Source organism: Lynx rufus, unplaced genomic scaffold (genome assembly GCF_022079265.1).
Source record: "Lynx rufus isolate CCGP_SWC_20201006 ecotype Redwood Valley unplaced genomic scaffold, mLynRuf1.p SCAF_7, whole genome shotgun sequence".
In the NCBI taxonomy this organism is placed as follows: domain Eukaryota; kingdom Metazoa; phylum Chordata; class Mammalia; order Carnivora; family Felidae; genus Lynx; species Lynx rufus.
Window position 1 is genome coordinate 89,667,311 of NW_025814889.1, and position 12,766 is coordinate 89,680,076.

The 12,766-nt window shown below is 37.1% G+C and overlaps 1 protein-coding gene and 1 long non-coding RNA gene across 4 annotated transcripts in view; one reads left to right on the forward strand and one right to left on the reverse strand.

Annotated features, from left to right (window-relative positions):
* Positions 1 to 12,766, forward strand: part of LOC124501521 (uncharacterized) — a 121,132-nt gene that overhangs the window by 36,623 nt on the left and 71,743 nt on the right. The gene's annotated exons all lie outside the window — the stretch shown is intronic.
* Positions 1 to 12,766, reverse strand: part of CUNH12orf56 (chromosome unknown C12orf56 homolog) — an 86,645-nt gene that overhangs the window by 5,460 nt on the left and 68,419 nt on the right. Inside the window, exons 8-11 of the mRNA XM_047065770.1 lie at positions 12,167 to 12,256; positions 5,394 to 5,517; positions 2,387 to 2,461; positions 1,736 to 1,810 (exon numbers count right to left, since the gene is read on the reverse strand). Of these exons, the coding sequence (XP_046921726.1) occupies positions 1,736 to 1,810; positions 2,387 to 2,461; positions 5,394 to 5,517; positions 12,167 to 12,256 (364 nt within the window). The remainder of the gene's footprint in view (positions 1 to 1,735; positions 1,811 to 2,386; positions 2,462 to 5,393; positions 5,518 to 12,166; positions 12,257 to 12,766) is intronic.

The window sequence follows — 12,766 nt, forward strand, 5'->3', positions numbered from 1 at the left end:
TTTTGAGAGAGAGAGAGAGAACAAATAGGGGAGGGGCAGAGAGAGAGGGAGACAGCGAACCCCAAGCAGGCTCTGCACTGTCAGCGCAGAGCCTGATACAGGGCTCCATGTCACAACTGTGAAATCATGACCTGACCTGAAATTAAGATTCAGAGGCTTAACTGACTGAGCCCCCCAGGGGCCCCATGCCATCTCTTTACTATGAGAGATTTATTTTTTTTTGTTTTAATCTACTTCTATGATTTTTATTTTTTAAACATAATTTATTGCCAGATTGGCTTACCTGCAACACCTAGTGCTCATCCCAACAAGTGCCCTTCTCAGTGCCCATCACCCATTTTCCCTCTCACCCACCCTCAGTTTGTTCTCCGTATTTTAGAGTCTCTTGTGGTTTGCCTGCCTCCCTCCCTCTCTGTTTCCCTCTCTGTTTATAACAATTTTTCCCCTTCCCTTCACCCATGGGCTTCTGCTAAGTTTCTGAAGATCCACATATGAGTGAAAACATATGATATCTGTCCTTCTCTAATTGACTTATTTCACTCAGCATAATACCTTCCAGTTCCATCCACGTTGCAGCAAAAGGCATGATTTCATTCTTCCTCATTGCCAAGTAGTATTCCATTGTATATATAAACCACATCTTCTTTATCCATTCATTAGTTGATGGACATTTAGACTCTTTCCATAATTTGGCTATTGTTGACAGTGCTGCTATAAACATTGGGGTACAAGTGCCCCTATGCATCAGTACTCCTGTATCCCTTGGGTAAATTCCTAGCAGTGCTATTGCTGGGTCATAGGGTAGGTCTGTTTTTAACTTTCTGAGGAACCTCCACACTGTTTTCCAGAGCGGCTGCACCAGTGTGCATTCCCACCAACAGTGCAAGAGGGTTCCCGTTTCTCCACATCCTCTCCAGCATCTATAGTCTCCTGATTTGTTCATCTTAGCCACTCCGACTGACGTGAGGTGGTATCTCAGTGTGGTTCTGATTTGTATTATGAGAAATTTAAAGCAAAACATGACATAATCAGATTTTTTAAAATAGATCCCTCCAACCAGTCTGGTGGGAAGGTAGGACAGACTATGTAGATGTGATTGTACTACCAAGGAGAGAGTCAGTGGTACTAGGGACAAGGATGGTGGCTGACAGGACAGAGTGCCCCAGTGATCCCAAGTATTAATTCATACTCGCCAACTCATACTTGCTGTTTAAGACAAATGTTCATTTTTTCACTTACATATACAGCCAATATTTTAATGTGTTCTGTTTTCTACAGGATATATTTTAGGTTTTTCATGAAGTAAAGATCATATTTAAGATACCATTTTAGGGGCAACTAGGTGGTTCAGTTGGTTAGGCGTCCAACTCTTGATCTTGGCTCAGGTCATGATCTCACGGTGGTGGGATTGAGCCCCTGCTCGGGATTTTCTGTCTCCCTCTCACTCTGCCCCTCCCCTGCTCATGCCTGCACGTGTACGCTTTCTCTCAAAATAAATACATATTTTAAAAACTTAAAAACACAAGATATAATTTCAGTCCTGTAAGCACTCAGGCCCCAAATATTAAAAAACGCTTTACCTTAATTAAATAATAAAATCATCAGATTTACATTTTGCTTCTATTTCATAATTGTGACTACTTATAGAGAAAATTTGTGTTTTATTAATTAAGCACTGGAGCACCGGTATAATTAACTGCGAGTGGTGCTTTCGTTTTTGCTTCTCGGTACTTACGAAGGGAGGACGACTTTGTAGGAAGGACATCATCCAGCTAATCGCAAACTCTTCTGGTCCCAATCCAAGATTTCCCTAAAAGACTCACAGAAATAAACAAGTTATGTTCATGAAGTTTGAGTTGTACATGATATTCATTCTCAAATACATTTTATCTTGATTGATGAAATCAGTATTTAGGACTAAATCAGATTTAGTCCCAATCCAAGATTTCCCTAAAAGACTCACAGAAATAAACAAGTTATATTCATGAAGTTTGAGTTGTACATGATATTCATTCTCAAATACATTTTATCTTGATTGATGAAATCAGTATTTAGGACTAAATCAGATTTAGTCCCAATCCAAGATTTCCCTAAAAGACTCACAGAAATAAACAAGTTATGTTCATGAAGTTTGAGTTGTACATGATATTCATTCTCAAATACATTTTATCTTGATTGATGAAATCAGTATTTAGGAAAATAAGCTGATGAATACTTAAGAGCAAAAGTAGTATCATTTAAGTCAGACAATTTTGGAGACCATCTCTAATACAAGCATATTAAAGATATATTGTTAATCATTTGATATATAATCACAGAAATATAATAGTCATATGATATATATAACAATCATACAATATAATATGTATAATAATATATATCATACCTGCTGAAAGACAAGAAATATCTCATATAAAAGTGCTGTAGCTGTATCTGTATATTCCTTGATAAGGTTCTGTAACTAGAATTTTAAATAATAGTCAATGCAATATCACTGGCAGAGCCAGAAAATGGTAATTTCTCCTGGTTACCTTTAGATACTTATAAAAGAATTTTTGATTAACAGAAAGTATAATTAGTGTGGTTATTTTTCCTATTATGCTTGGTTCAGTCATTCTCAAAAAAAAAAAAACGCTCTCATAAAAAGACTACTTGGAGTGCCTGGGTGGCTCAACCTTGATTGAGCCAAGTCTTGATTTTGGCTCAGGTCATGATCCCAGAATTGTGGTTCTGCACTGAGCATGGAGCCTGCTTAAGATTCTCTCTCTCTCTCTCTCTCTCTCTCTCTCTCTCTCTCTCTCTCCCTTCCTCCCCCCCACCCCACCCCTCTCCCCTACTCATGCTCATTCTCTTTTTCTCTCAGTCTTTCTAAAATTAAAAAGTATATATTTTTTAAAGTTTTTTTTTTTTAATATAATTTATTGTCAAAAAAGACTACACATTAGAGAATTTCTAAGAAAGTGGGTCAGGGAAAGAAGATACAATGACCCACAGAATACTAACACCCAAAAAACTGCACACTTGATTTGCAAAATCATTCAGATCAACAACCCTACATCCTTTCGAGTATTGAAAATATGCCCCCTAGAATTAAGGTGGGAGATTCTCTGGGAAATTTAGCCTTATGCGCAACGTGAACTACAACTCCCTCTGTAAAATGGGTATATATAGGGCTTAGAGACTTTTGTTTTTGCTCTCAAGAACTCCAGTTAGTGAGGCTGTCTTTTAGCACTTGGTGCATGAGAACTGTGTGGGCATGCTATAGGCCAACACATTTTCCCTGACAGTATTCTTTGCAAGAACGAGCTCCAGTTTGAAATTTCACACTGTTAGACCTTGGAACCAAAATTTATATGATCTTCACGAATAGCCTGCGTGCAAAAGATCACCAAGTTCAAAATCAGGAAACTCAGACCTATCTATTCTGCCCACTAGATATTTTTATATGGAAATGCCAGGGTGGGGGAGAGGGGAAAGTGGGTGATGGGCATTGAGGAGGGCACCTGGTTGGGATGAGCACTGGGTGTTGTATGGAAACCAATTTGACAATAAATTATATTTAATATAAAAAAATGCCAATGGCATTCCAGTCAACTAATCCCAAACCAAGCTCATTATTTCCCCCCCTTTAAAAAATTTTTTAAAAATGTTTATTTTTAAGAAAAAGAGAGACAGAGCACGACCAGGGAGGGGCAGAGAGAGAGGGACACACAGAATCCAAAGCAGGCTCCAGGCTCTGAGCTGTCAGCACAGAGCCCAACACGGGGCTCGAACCACAAACCTCAGGCTCATGACCTGAGCCAAAGACAGACAGGTAACTGACTGAACCACCCAGGTGCCCTTCATTATTTCCCCTTTGAACCTACTCTTCTTGCTGTAATTCTTATTTGACACCCTGGCCAGAATCTAAAATTCATCTAATCCTCACAGTTTATTTTCACGTCAACCTATGAGTGCAATTTCCTAAAAATTACTGGAATCTATCCTCTTTACAACTACCATCCCTTTTCTTCATTAATTTATTCAACAAATATGCATCAGACCCTATACTAAGTGTTGGGGATACAATGGGTAGCAACAGGGACATGGGTAATACCTCATGGAAGGTAGTGGAGAACAAACAATAATCTAACAATCAAATAAATAAATAAATGCGTAGTTGCTAACTGAGACAAGGGCTGTGAAAGAAGAGAATAGGAAGTTAGGAGAGCTCTAAAAAGAAGCCTGGTCTCATTTCAGGGGTCAAGGATAGCATCCCTCTGTCCTATTATCGTTCCTCACCTGGACTCCTGCACTAACTTCTTAGCCCTGCCTGAGTCTTGCTTCTATCCCACTCTTTAATCCCTGATCCACTCACTCCACTGTTAAAGATGGTATTATAGACACTCCATTATAGACTTATAATATTCAGACATATGAATATTATATTCATGTTATATTTAATTAACATTTGTCTCTCTAACCAGACTATAAACCAATAAGGGCACATGTTGTATCTGTTTTGCTTCTTGTTTGTACCCCCACAGGCTAGCACACTGCTTAGCTCATAACAGATTTTCAACAAATATTTATTGAGTGAATGAATACATGTAAGAGTTTTCTAAAACAAAACTATATGTTTAAGAACTATCAAATCATGTCCCATCCTTTTTTTTTTAAGTTTATTTGAGAGAGTGGGAGAGAGAACATGAGTGAGGGAGGGACTGAGAGAGAGAGAGAGAGAGAGAATCCCAAACAGGAACCACACTGTCAGTACAGAGCCTGACATGGGGCTCGATCCCACAAACCATGAGATCATGACCAGAGCTGAAATCAAGAGTCAGACACTCAACTGACTGAGTCACCCAGGCACCCCTATGTCCCATCCTTTAAAAAAAATTATGTGTTGTTCTGCTTGAAATAAACTAGTAATAAACTGATTTATTCTCTCAGGATATGTGCTTTCTAGGTAGTTTGATATTTCTAATGTTTTAGTAAAACTTTAGAAAAACAAGTAATTCTCACTGAGTTTGCACTACTTAGCTAAGGAGATGATAAACTAAAGCAAGAGAGTTAACCCTAAAATCTCGTAACGAGAGTGCTTTTTTACCATTAGACCCTACTATGGAATTAACATATACATAAATATTTTGTATAGAGACAAATAAGCAGGTTTATCTAATACATGCTGAATACTAATTATTTTCCTTAGTATACATACTTAAAACATCTAAAATGGATGTATTAATATTGATAGACTAGCTATCTAAGTTTTGAGGTTAATGGTAAAATATTTACTCTGAATTATATTTATATCCTCTACCATGTCATGGTCTACATTAGAAGACAGAAATCCAGAGCACCCCTATATATTATATTTAGTCTACCCCCAAATTCTTATCTTATCATCTTACCTCAGCATCAAAAGACATCTCAACTAAAGTTGAATCAGCCACCAACTGGATATCAAACACAGGACAAGATTTTGGAATCTGAGGTTCACTAATTAATATTACCAAAAGATTAAATAATGCTCCCCTAAAAAAAATAAAAGGCAATTAATAAATAAAGTTTGAAAAGAAAAATAGTAAAGCCAAGTTTGCAGACACTGAATATAATTACATTTAAAAGTATAAAGCATTAAGGCACCTGGTTGACTTAGTTAAGTGTTTGACTTCGGCTCTGGTCATTATCTCATGGTTTGTGGGTTCGAGCCCCACATCAGACTCTGTGCTGGTGGTGTAGAGCCTGCTAAGGATTCTCTCTCTCTCTCTCTCTCTCTCTCTCTGCCCCTTCCCCATTTTTGTGCTCTCTCTCTCTCAAAATAAATAAACTTTAAAAAAAAAAACACATGTGTATGTGACACATGCATATCATTTTTTTAAAAAAGTATAAAACATTGCAGACCATTCTCTGACTGAACTTTTGGAGCCTTGGACATGCAGACAATTAAGTAGTGATAAAAAATTTAATTCAAAATATAATTTCTTTGTCTTTTGGCTCAAAGCAAGTATAGGTCTAGAAGTTCCCAAAGCTTAGGAAGCTTAGTAAGTCTGGACTTAGGGGAAATTTGGGTGAGTTCAGTTGAATCAGTATTTCCCAAAGGGCTTCCCCCTCCCTCCCCCCCACCAAAGGACTTTTTATGGCCTATTAATTCCAGGAAATATTATAGTAAAAAAAAATAGATTATTTGTTTGAAAGAGGCATAGTAAATACTTGGTTAAACCAAATTCATTGCATATCTTTACTACTGGACTTCTCAGAGGCTTTAATAGGCTCACATGCATTGTATATCTCTGAGACAAAGAAACCACCATATGAAACACTTCTTAAAATGCATGTTTGAACACAGATTTTTTTGACTCTAGAACCCTTTATAAAATTTTTGGGTTGAAATACAGTTAACATATTAGCTTCAGGTGTACAACATAATGATTCAGCAATTATATGCACCATCAAATGCTCACCACGATAAGTATAGTTACCATCTGTCACCATACAAAGTTACTATAATATGATTAACTATGTTCCCTATGCCATACTTTTCATCCCCATGACTTATTTATTTTATAGCCAGAAATTTGTACCTCTTAATCCCCTTCACCTATTTTACCCATCCCCCCCTTCCATCCCGCAACCACTAGTTTCTTCTCTGTATTTACAACTCAGTTTCTCTTTTTGTTGTTATTTGTGTTTCTTCATTTGTTTTGTTTTAAAGTTTCCACATGTAAGTGAAATCATATGGTATTTGTCTTTGTCTGACTTATTTTACTTAGGATAATGCCCTCTAAGTCTATCCATATTGTTACAAATGGCAAGATTTCATTCTTTTTATGGCTGAGTAGTATTCCAGTATAATATATATGTATATATATAACCTCTTCTTTATTCACGCACCTACTGATGGATCTTTAGGTTGGTTCCATATCTTGGTATTGTAAATAATGCTGCAGTAATTATAGTGCATATATCTTTTCGGATTATTGTTTTCATTTTCTTTGGATAAATACCAAGAAGTAGAATTACTGGATCATATGGTACTTATATTTTTAGGTTTTTGAGGAACCTCCATACTGTTTTCCAGAGTAGCTACACCAGTTTATATTCCCGAAAACAGTGCATGAGGATAGAATTATTTTTTTAACAAAGCATTTCAAAGGCTTACTATTCCACTGAAGACTGTTAGTTAATAAAACTAGTATTAAACTTTAAGTCTTTTGCTTTCCAAAGTGGTGTACTATCCATTAATCTACACTAATAACTCACTTAAATTGTTACTACACATTTGAATAATACACACTATTATTTGAAAATAAAAGGGCAAAAAAAAAAAAATCACAATCCAAAGCAAGGATTCTGAGGAGATAGGTTTGGTAACACCATCTTCATGTGTGTCATGCAATCCATATATGGTTAAAAAGGAGCTGAAGGCAGGCTATTAGGAAAATCACTTGCCTAACTGAAGACAGTGCCAGAGTAGCTTTGACAGACGGGAATAGTAAAAGAATTTACAGCTAGGACTATATAAAAATCCTCTATAACCATAAGCATTCTCTTTGTAATGGAATAAAGGAGACTAAAAAAATCCCTGCTTGGTAATATTTGAGGCTTCATAATCTTTTTTTTATCTTAAATTAAAAAAAAATTTAGCATTTATTCATTTTTGAGAGACGGAGCATGAGTAGGAGAGGGGCAGAGAGAGAGGGAGACACAGAATCCGAAGCAGGCTGGGCTCAAACTCACAAACTGTGAGATGACGACCTGAGCAGAAGTCTGATCTTAACCAACTGAGCCACCCAGGCGCCCTGAGGCTTCTTAGCCTTTTTACAATCACTTAAATCATTACCATGATTACAAGTTCATGATTAACCAAAATTTTAATAAAATAGGATTCGCTTCCTTTCTCCAACTCAAAGAGCAAGTCAGTTCTCATATCTACAAAAGAAGAATCTTGTCAGCACACTTCTCAAAAAAGTAGGATATGTCCTACAGGATATTTGCTAATGTTTTATTCAGGCTGTTTTAAAATAGCCCATCTTACTTTTAGAAGATCCTTCCAAAATCAACAAAACATTCCATTTAGAAGCTTTTCTTGATATTAAGTTTGAAATGGCATTCCATTTTCTATTACATTTAATTAAAGTCCTTTATTTTCAGCAGTATCTTCTTTTAAAAGTATCATATATCCAGGGCTAAGGGAAGAAACTCAAATTCTGGGTCACTTGCTGTGATAATATATGAATTCAACCATGACAGTATTAAAATATGAAAGGATTATGGCACATTTTGAGAAGAAATACACAGAACTGAGTTGAACTAATAAAATCTCTACTTAAGGAACAAATTAAGAGGAAAATGCAGAAATGATTAAATGCTTTTTTATTTGTTCAAATGGAGTTTAATTTGGAATCTACTCCTTCTGCCAACACTATTTAAAATCCACTAGGTCAATAATAGAAAAAATTTAATCTATATGGTAGTTTCATCCCCAAAATAAAGACGACTTACGGGATTGACATTACAGTCTTAAAAAATGGTGCCAACAGTTGTGATACTTTTATTGTTTAGATTGTTATTATTTCCAGTGTAAGAATTTTGAATGCATTGTAATATATTTTTATACAGACTTTGAAAGGCAAACTCATGGTCTCATAAGGCAGTCTATGTTATTGTGGTAGGCAGAATTCTAATATGGCTTCCAAGATATCTTACCCCCTTTTATATATACCCTAAATAATCCTTTTCCCTTAAGTGTGGGCAGGACCTGTGAATATATTAAGCTATTACTCCTGTGATTATGTTATGTTAGATGAGAAAGGTGAAGGGATTTTGCATACATAATTAAGGTTCCTAATTTGTTGACTTTTGAGTTAATGAAAGGGAGATTATCCTGGGTGAGCCTGATTATCGAGCTGAGCCCTTTAAAGAGTGCTTAGGCCTTCCCTGAGCTCAGAGATAGTCTCCTGCCAAGAAGCAAACCATCATGAGTTTACAGCTATAAAGAAATTAATTCGGCCAACAGAAACCCAAATGAGTTTGGGAGATAACCCCAAGCCTCAGATGAGACAGCAGCCCCAGCCAACGCCTTGACCACTGCCTTGTGAAAACCAGAGCACATGATCCAACTGAGCTCTGCCCAGATTTCCTGATCCACAGAAACTGTAGGATAAGTAATTTATAGAGTTTTAAGTCACTGAGTTTGCAGTAATTTGTTACAGGGTAATAGAAAACTAATGCAGTTATATTAAACATTTACTGTGCTAATTAATGCTATGGGTAACACGTCTGGACCCTATGCATATCTAAAAGTTAGTATTACAACCAGACTGTATTATAGCAATATATGTGCACCAATGTACATGAAAATAATTAGTCGTATCAGGAAAGAGGCTTGCTGTAGTAAGGCTGATGTGTCCAAACCAAATTAAGAAAGAACAATTAAAACAACACTTTGCAGCAGAGGTTAGTAAGAGTGATGGTTTTTCAACTTGGACAGAGAAAGGTAAGGACCAAAAAGTGTATAAAAAGGGTAACATGATTCTGCAATAATTCAGTGTGACAAAAGACAGAAATGTAAGAAATAATCTTGGATCTCTGTCCTGGAGATTGGGGAAATGGCAGTTCTATCAACTACATAAAGAAGTATAGAGACGCTTGGGTGGCTCAGTTAAGTGGCCAACTTTGGTTCAGGTCATGATCTCAGAGTTCATGAGTTTAAGCCCCACATTGGGCTCTGTGCTTATAGTGCAGAGCCTGCTGGGATTCTTTCTCTCTCCCTCTCTCTCTGCCCATTCCCTACTTGTACTCTCTCTCTCTGTCAAAATGAATAAATAAACTTCAAAAAAAAAAAAAAGTATACATAGGGAGCACCTGACTGACTCAATCAGTAAAGCATGGGACTCTTGATCTTGGGGTTGAAAGTTCGAGCCCCATGTTGGATGTAGAGATTACTTAAAAAAAAAAAAATAGAAAAAATAATAGAGTGTGTCTTACTTGTTCACTGTAAAGCAGGGTCAACAAACTACGGCCTGTAGGCCAAATAACCCAGAGCCTATTTCTATAAATAGAAATTCTATAAATTTCCTTTATTGGAACAGAGCTATGCCCATTCATTTATATATTGTCTGTGACTGTTTTTCTGCTACAGTGGCTAAGTTGAGTATTTACAACAGAGACTATATGGCCTGAAAAGCCAAAAATGATTACTCTATGGCCCTCTACAGAAATGTTTGACCACCCTGGTATACAGTATAGTATGCCCATAGTCCTTGGCACATAGCAAGTTGCTTAAGAAATGTTAATGAATAGGGGCGCCTGGGTGGCTCAGTCGGTTAAGCGTCCGACTTCAGCTCAGGTCGTGATCTCGCGGTCCATGGGTTCGAGCCCCGCGTCAGGCTCTGTGCTGACTGCTCAGAGCCTGGAGCCTGTTTCAGATTCTGTGTCTCCCTCTCTCTCTGACCCTCCCCCGTTCATGTTCTGTCTCTCTCTGTCTCAAAAATAAATAAATGTTAAAAAAAATTTTTTTAAAGAAATGTTAATGAATATAATCATTAAAATTAATTTATAAAGTTCTCTAATAAATAGCCAGAACAAAATTACTAGGAGTTCTTATTCTTTTCCCTGGTTCAAATGTTTTAGGGCCCATGCTCTCATTTTTCTTCTACTTTCTACTAGAGAAAATTTAGACAAACAGTTGATGAGGGTGGAAAAAAATTAAGATTTTAGTCAGAACATTGGCCTAGCATGTAATTCATAATCTATAAATCATATAAAAAGGTCAAGCAGATAATATGCAAAATATGCAAACATGTACTTTCTGGGGCAAAGAATGCTATTGTCCCCCTGTTTTACATTCTTTCATTCTTTCTTTTAATAATAGGTATCCCTATCACCATCCAAAGTTTAGCTAGGTACATAGCCATGTAACTACAGACACATCCAAGCTCTCTTGCAGCTATATATGGGCCTATGCCCAAAGTTCTCTGCAGAATGTGAGCAGAAAAATCATATACGCCTTGTTTAAAAAGGAAATGTGCAGGGCTCCTGGGTGGCTCAGTCAGTTAAGCCTCCAACTCTTGACTTCGGCTCAGGTCATGATCTCACCGTTCATGGGATCAAGCCCTGCATTGGGCTCTGCACTGACAGCATGGAGCCTGCTTGGGATTCTCTCCCCCCCTGTTTGCCCCTCTCCACTGTGCGTGCGCTCTCTCAAAATAAATAGATAAACTTACACCATAAGCATTTTTCTTTTTAAAAAGGAAATTTGCTTGCCTTCTACTTCTCTTCCTCCATTCCATAGGATTTAATGAAGTCTCAGAAGTCAGCCAGCTTCAATCATGAAGACAAACACAGTGTAATAAAAATGTCAGAGCAGGGCACCTGGGTGGCTTAGTCGGTTGAGCATCTGACTTCAGCTCAGATCATGATCTCACAGCTTGTGAGTTCAAGCCCACATCAGCCTCTGTGCTGACAGCTCAGAGCTTGGAGCTTGCTTCAGATTCTGTGTCTCCTCTCTCTCTGCCCCTCCCCTTCTTGCTCTCTGTCTCACTCTCTCTCTCAAAAATAATAAACGTTAAAAAAAAAAAAAGATGTCTGAGCAACAAAAGGGAAGGAACCTAGGTCTCTGGCTGATCTCGTAGAGGAAAGCATGACTATGTACTCTGGACTAGTATGTGAAAAGATGTAAATTTCTATCTTCTGCGGACCACATATTTTAGCATATCTTTATTATAGCAGCTTACCCTATGTTAATAAACCCCCAACATCATTCACTTCAAAGTCACGCAATTATATATTAGATGAAGCTACTATAACTCCTGCATTTGCAATATAGTCTTTCTGTTGTGTGGGTATAAGGGCACTCTATAAAATTCTAGTAGAGAAGCCCTGGCTTTAAATGTATGATGGGGCATTTGGTCTCTTTCAAGTTCAGCAGACAATGACAAAATATAAAATTATGCCAAAAAAAATCTTTGTGCCCTTAATAATCTAGACAGACAGAGAGTGCTCACTATGTGCCAGTTGATCTGTTCATCACAGAAGGAAGTGGAAAGACAAAAGAGTTTCATATACTTACAAGGGGATTGACTAGAAGAGTAAAAGAGCTATCAGTTTTGGAAGACACTCAATAGAGTACTTAATGGGTTGCAACTACAAGGTCCCAATGTCTTCTGCTAAAAAACCTTACTTCTTAGCTGCCAATGTCTTCAGGCGTGATGACTCAGTTTCTGTTTCTCTGAACATCAGTCCCAGAGTCTGCATAATTTCAATGCATGCCCTAGAAAACAAAGAGGAAAAAAAAGCACGGAAATGGCATGATTGCATTACAAGTCCAGAATTTCACAAAATCAGTAATCCTTGATAGAATTGCTCTCAGGTAATTTATATAGAGAAGGAAATTGTGTATATCAGATTGTCAACTTTGGTTGACCACTCTGTGATTGCTATATAGTAAACACTCAGAAATATTTGTTGAATGAATCAATAGCTGAATGTCAGGATTAAGGTATTTTCATATTTTTTTTATCCTTAACATTTTTTTCTGATAATCACACACTACTTTAAAATTATTTTTAATAATTTTAACTTTTTCAGGTAGGTAATATTTGGCTCAAAATTTCAAAGGTAAAAAAGAGAAGACAGTGAAAGGTGTCTTTCCTCCAGACACCCATTTTTTTTTTCCTTTGGGACAACCAATATTCTAGTTTCTTGTATAGCCTTTCTTTAAAAAGTAGAACATAATGGGGGCACCTGCCTGGGTGGCTCAGTTGGTTAATCATCCGACTTT